This window comes from Benincasa hispida, chromosome 1, assembly GCF_027475165.1.
Source record: "Benincasa hispida cultivar pf3 chromosome 1, pf3_genome.v1.1, whole genome shotgun sequence".
NCBI classification, from domain to species: domain Eukaryota; kingdom Viridiplantae; phylum Streptophyta; class Magnoliopsida; order Cucurbitales; family Cucurbitaceae; genus Benincasa; species Benincasa hispida.
This window is the reverse complement of record NC_143478.1, coordinates 73,815,839-73,822,799: the sequence shown is the minus strand read 5'-3', so window position 1 is coordinate 73,822,799 and position 6,961 is coordinate 73,815,839. Positions and strand designations below refer to the sequence as shown.

Here is a 6,961-nt window from a genome sequence, read left to right as displayed (position 1 = left end):
ATTGGATACAACTTTCTTTGGTGCCATTGATTTGTTGGGATGTTGAAAGAGAGATGAGAGGCAGAGAGGTCCCACTAGGCATGCCAATTTGTTCGCACAAGGTTTCTTGAGAAACTTGTTTCGTGAAATTTGAACTTTTATATTTGTATTAATTTTAGTATAACAAGTACAATCTCTAATACATAATCCTCTAATGCATTCAAAATAAACTTTAATCTTTAAGCTGATTTATCTTCTTGGATAATTGGCCTTTGGGTTTGATGATCTTCTTGGATAATTGGCCTTTGGGTTTGATGATCTTCTTGGATGATCGGTCTTTTGGTTTATTGATCTTCTTGGATGATCGACCTTCGGGCTTGATGATCCTCTTGGAGGATCGGCCTTTGGGCTTGATGATCTTCTTGGATGATCGACCTTTAGGTTTGATAATCTTCTTGGAGATGATCGGCCTTTTGGCTTGTTGATCTTCTTGGATGATCGACCTTTGGGCTTGTTGATCTTTTGGGATAATCGACCTTTGGGCTTAATAATTTTCTTGAATGATCGACCTTTGGGCTTGATGATCTTCTTGGACGATTGGCTCGCTTATTGATCTTAAGTCGAATTCTCTCTGGCTCTCTAGAATGTAGAATTGTTGACCCTACAAATGAGGAGAGTTTCTCTATTTATAGAGTTCTCTGGTGGACCTCATGGGCTTAAGCTTGGTTGGTTCATGAGTCTGATTAGTTGGACTGGGGCTTGGTTGGTCAATGAATATGACCTTTGGGCCCAATTAGTTGAATTTGGGCTTGATTTGACATTTGAGTCAAATTTAGCCCATTTTTTAGCTTAGTTAGACTTTAACCCAAATAATAATATCAAATTGGAACAAATTAATCTGATCTGATTCAACAGTCACAATGAAACCACGTGTCGTCATCAAAATTTGTCTTCAACTTTAATTTGGGACACATATCAACTCCTAATTGGTCACAAATTTGATGATTTGGAACTTCGTCATAAATAACGTGACAATTTGCGATTGGTCCAAAATTTCTCATTCAACAACATCTCTATTAAAACATCAAGTATATGTTGAATATACTGATAATGTACCGAAAATGTAAATATACATCGAATATATTATTTAGTATATAAGACGATAAATTGTACAAATTAACTTGTTCATGCAATTATCAAATCTAACCTAGTTTATTTTTTTAGAAAATTCAAATATATATTGTTGTATATATATCAAATATAACTTGTTTTTTTCTAAAGCTTTTTGGCGATTCTTGCTTTCATTTTTAAGGCAACAATTTTTAGATTTTTGGAAAACCGCTTTGAAAAGAAAATTGTTTTAGGACGTTTATAACTGCAAGAAACTTCTTTAGTTCCTTACATGTTTCTTTTGGTATATATATACATATATATTGAAAAAACTGAATGGCAAAGAGGATTGAAAAGGTGAAATTGAGTTGACTTTTATGTAAAATAAGAGTCTAACAGGCTATTCATATAAAATAAATAAATAAATAAAAGTTTAAACAATTGTATAATTGAATCTATCTATTTAGATTATATATATAGAAGTCATTTTGTTAGTACAATAGAGATAGGAAGATTCGAAAACATAAATATGTTTACAGAATTTCAGATGTACTATTAAGATTTGGATTATGTAACATAGATTATTATTATTATTTGCTAATGAATATTATGTAGCATAGTTTTGTGACAAGCTGTTTGGGAGTTGGTTAAAATTAGATCTAAAACGTAAAAGTTTGTTAGACTGCCACTTCTATTTTAATGCAATATTTGGTAAATGCTTTAAATGTCGCACTAATCATCTCACTTCCTTCTATGACTTATCTAATGGAGTGTCATCTTTAGATATGAAGATCCTTGTGCAACAAGATAAAAACAAAAAATAAGCTCCATTCAAAGTTTAAAGACAATTAATTTTTTTTTAAGTTAAATAAATATATATATATATCTTCACTCCAAAATTACCTTTAGAAAACATAAAACTAAAATTGGCCAAATCATTTAAAAAAACCCTGAATTACAGTCTTTATTTTAAAATACTCATATTTATTTTACAAAAAGTTGCAATATTATCCTTAAAATTTAAACTATTCATTGAAGTAGAAATACTACGAGAAATATCATATGAAACTTGAAATCAAAGGAATAGTGTGGTTGTAACCTAAGAATAGAAAATTGGATTGTTATAACCTGATTTAGTAACCATTTGATTGTTTTGTTTTTTATTTTTAAAAATTAAATCTATAGACATCACTTTCATCCATTGGTTTTTATAGTTGTTTATATTTTATAACTGGTTTAATAACTATTTAGTTTTTATTTATTTTTTTTTGTTTTTTAAAATTGACTAAGAATTCAAATGCTTATATAGAAAATATAAGAACCACGAGTAAGAAATTGAGAAAAAATAAACACAATTTTGAAAAAAAAAAATTATCAAATAGAGCCTACGCTATTCTAGGTTACCACTTCACGGTCTTAACTTTCAATTTACATCCATAATTCTAAATGCATGATTTGCTACTTCAAATTAAAGGGTGTTTAGAACATTTATGAAACGTCGAGGTGATATTACAATTTTTTAAAAAATAAAAAAACATTTTTCTTAAACAAATGAGAAAATTTATGTATATTTGTTTCAATTGGGAGCCATTAAATTTTGATTTAAACTTAATCTTAGGATTGTTTTCAAAATATAGAAAACTGAATCAAAATATTTATAAATATAACAAAATTTCATTGTGTATATGTGATACATCGTAATAGACTATAATCTATGTCTATCAATATCATGATAGGTAGTCTATTATGATCTATCGCAGATAGATTGTGATATTTTACTATTATTTATAAATATTTTCAACGGTTTTGTTATTTAAAATAATTTTTCTTAATTTTAAGGTAAATATTAGAATTTTTTTTCCAAGAAAAAGAAGCAAAAAAAAAAAAAAAAAAAGGAGCCAACGGTACATCAACATCATTATTTGATGTAGCTTATGGTTAATGCAGAATCCTTCTGAGTTGGTATACCACATAATTAATTAATAATTAGCAAAAAAATAAAAAATAAAAAATCACATATATTTTATGTGTTGAAAAAAAGGGTTGGCTGTTAATTTTTGCTTAAGACAAATAATTAATATACTGTTGCCCTTACCTTTCTCTCTCTTAGCTTCCACAATTTTTATTTATATAAAAGGGAGAGGGAAACATCTATTTTTAGCAAGGCTATCTTCTAAAAGCATCTACGCTTTTTGTTTGGTGCCCTAAACTTTCTCTCTTTCTTTCTTCCTCCATTTTACGATGTCGGCCGTCGTCGATTCTCTCTCGACTAAGGATGTCAAGTTTAACCCTCAAATTGGAGAGGAAGAGCTCGGTAGGACAATGAACAATAGAGAAGAAGAAGAGATCATTGAAGAAGATGAAGAGAACAAACTAAAGTTAGATAGAGGAATGGATCTTGGTCCTCAGTTCTCTCTCAAGGAACAACTCGAGAAAGATAAGGTAAAATTTCAAAGAGTAATACTTCATTGTTAACTGAAGTTTAACGTTTTTTGCGGCTTAGTCACTTGCTCTAATGACACCGTATCATGTAATAAGTTGATTTTTTCAAGAATTTTTTTTATAGTTTTTCTCTTCGTGATTAGATTGAGTTAAAAAAAAAAAAAAAAGGACTGTAGGCCAACGAGTAATCAAATATGTCTTATTTTTTATATGAGATTTAATAAAGTAAAATGTACATTTAATTAATTAAAAATTTAGATCTTTTAAATTAATATGTTTTTTAGGTTATATAGTCTAAATAAAACATAATAAGTAATTTTTTTCCCTAAAAAGTAATAATATTAAAATTTGTTATTTTCAAAAGTATTCCCAAAATTCAATCAACTAAGCATTTTCTTTGGTGTTCTTTCTCTAGGATGATGAGAGCTTGAGGAAATGGAAAGAACAGTTGCTGGGTTGTGTGGATCTCTCAGCCATTGGAGGTGAAAATGAACATTAATTTTTCTTTGTGTTCATTATGTTTTTTTTCTTCTTTTTTAATTAGTATTGTTATTGTTATTATATTTTATTTTCTGACTTTTAGATTTTAGGAACCACATAAACAAACCACTTCTAATATAAACACTCATCCCATCTTTGAATTTCTTGATTTGTTATCTATTTTTTACCAATATTTTAAAAAACCAAGCCAATATTTGAAAACTAAAAAAATAGTTTTAAAATATTTGTTTTTGTTTTTAAAATTTAACTAAGACTTCAACCCTTGTATTTAAGAAAAATAGAAATCATTGTAAGAAATTCTCGAAGAAATAAGTTTACTTTTCAAAAATCAAAAATAAAAAAAAAACGAAATGATTACTAAATGAGGTCTTTAACTTTTGATTTTTAGTTTTTGATTTTTGAAAATCGTGCTTGTTTCACGTAATTTCTTGATCATAATTTTTGCATTTTCTATGAAAAAATATGAATTCGTAGTTAGATTTAAAAAACAAAAACTACATTTTTGAGTTTTCAAACTTTGTTCTTGGATTTTGAAAGGGCACCCAGACAACAAAAACATACAAATTAATAGAATGAAAGTGATGTATAGGATAATTAATTTTCAAAAACCGAAAATACAAAACAAAATAAAAGATCGCTAATTTAGAAACCGTGCTTTATATACTCAGTATCGACTATAATTTATGAAAAGTTATGTATTGAATTTAGTAAGAGAAATAGAAGGGTTAAGGATTTAGCTTCAAATTATTTAAGAAACGTTACATAATGTTAATTTAAGATTCAATCATAAGATAAAATAATGTATGTTTTTAACGTGAAGCAGAAAGCAAAGAAGCAGAAGTGAAAATCCTGAGCCTAACAATCCAATGTCCAGGGCGAGAAGATCTTGTGCTGCCATTGCCATTTACCAAAACTTCCAAGAATAGCAGCCTCTTCACCTTAAAGGAAGGCTCCCGGTACCGACTCCGGTTCAGTTTCGTCGTTGCCGGGAATATCGTCTCGGGTCTCAAGTACACAAACACCATCTGGAAGAGTGGAGTTAGAGGTTGGTTTTCATATCGATTTGAATAATCATTTAAAAAGTGTAAAATTAAATGTTAAATTAAATTTGAATGATTAAAGGTTTATTTAGAATGATTTTGAATATGACAAAAATGATTTTAATAATTTTAAAATTAAATAACTCGAAATTTAAAATAAAATTTTTGGTTTGATTGTGTTGGATTAATATTTTGGCAGTGGATTATACAAAGAAAATGCTTGGAACTTTCAGTCCTCAGAAGGAGCCTTATGTGTATGGAATGGAAGAAGAAACTACACCTTCTGGAATGTTTGCAAGAGGGTCTTATACCGCAAGGACAAAGGTCAAAATTGTTGATAATTTAAGTTTCGTTGAATAATTATTTGATTTTCTTTTATTTTAACAATTCGGTTAGGCTTTTTCACAAATTCTTAATCAAGATTTTTATTTTTTTTCTCAAGAAAATATTTAAATTTTCAGTCGAATTCCAAAAATAATATATATTTTTTAAATCTATAATTTTTAGTTTTCAAAACAAGAATTTGATTTTAAAAATACTCTAAAAATACATACAACAAAAGAAATAAACCAAGGGATGAAATTAGTATATTTATAAGCTTACTTCTTACTATAATGTTAAATTTCTATCGACATGTCGATATCTTCATCGATATTTCACGTTTCTATGGATTTGACATCGACATGAGAGGTGAATTGATATTTTCATTGTTTCGTAACAAAATCTATGAAATAAAAAAAAATAACAAAAATGTCACTAATATACATATAATATAAGTAATAGACATGTTAACTTATTTAAAATCATAAAATATTTATTTACTAATTTAAATTTCTTACTTGATTCTTTTGTTTATATAACTTTCCAGAAATATCTACAAATAGATATTTTCATTAAAATTTCTATAAAATTAAGATTTTTATAATTCCGTTGAAATTCACATTTTAAATATTGATTCTTACCAATAAAAAGCTAAAATATGAAATGTGGTTAATGTCCTTTTTTTTGTTTTCAATATTTAAAAATTAAAGCCTACAAAAAGTACATAGAATCCATATTTTCATTACTATTTAAAAGTACTTTTGAAATTCCAGGTCAAATTATAATTATGTATATATATTTTTTAATTCAACCTCTCATTTTCTGTAACTAGGGAATTTGGGGTAAGTTCTTTTAAGCAGCATATAAATACAAAAATTAAAAAAAAAAAAATTGAAGCAAAATACAAAAATCAATTAGACCTAGACATTTATAGATTTTAAAAATTGAATAAATAATAATAAAAAAAAGGATATAAATAATTGAAGTTTCATTTGATTTGTTTTTGTTACACAGTTTGTGGATGATGATGGGAAGTGCTATTTAGATGTGAGCTACCACTTTGAAATCCAAAAGAAGTGGCCAACACCCTCTTGATGAGTATTGTAATTCAACAGAACTTTCCTCTTCCTATTGGAAACTTAGCTTTGCCTTTATTATTATTATTGTCTTACCTTTTCTATTAGCTTTTTCCTGTAAATCCAAATGGGATTGTGTATCACTTGTTCATTCTATATAATATATACTTTTTTCCCCCCTCTCATGTCTATGTTATCATTCATCTTCTTTTGGCCAACTTTTTCCATTATTTTATCAACCAACTTACTTATATCGTCTTCGTACTAAATTATCATTCGATAGTTCAATTCAATATGTTAACGTTTTGTTAGTACACAAAAAAAACATCCAAAGAAGAGTTATGTCATGATATATGCTTGTTAACATTAATGTTTTAAGCAATGATGCTAACAATATTAAAATCAAACTAAAAAAAATTAGAGATGGATGTGTGTAGCTAATTGACAATAATATACCTTTGTATTTTTTTAATTTAAAATGTTAGATAAATA

The 6,961-nt window shown here is 27.4% G+C and overlaps 1 protein-coding gene across 1 annotated transcript; it reads left to right on the top strand.

The window, feature by feature from the left end:
- Positions 1-3,152: 3,152 nt before the first annotated feature.
- On the top strand, positions 3,153-6,654 carry LOC120070150 (rho GDP-dissociation inhibitor 1-like). Its single transcript, XM_039022004.2, has 5 exons — positions 3,153-3,531; positions 3,947-4,013; positions 4,856-5,077; positions 5,272-5,396; positions 6,408-6,654. The coding sequence occupies exons 1-5, from the start codon at positions 3,331-3,333 to the stop codon at positions 6,486-6,488; spliced, it is 696 nt and encodes a 231-aa protein (XP_038877932.1). The 5' UTR covers positions 3,153-3,330; the 3' UTR covers positions 6,489-6,654.
- The last annotated feature ends 307 nt before the right edge of the window (positions 6,655-6,961 follow it).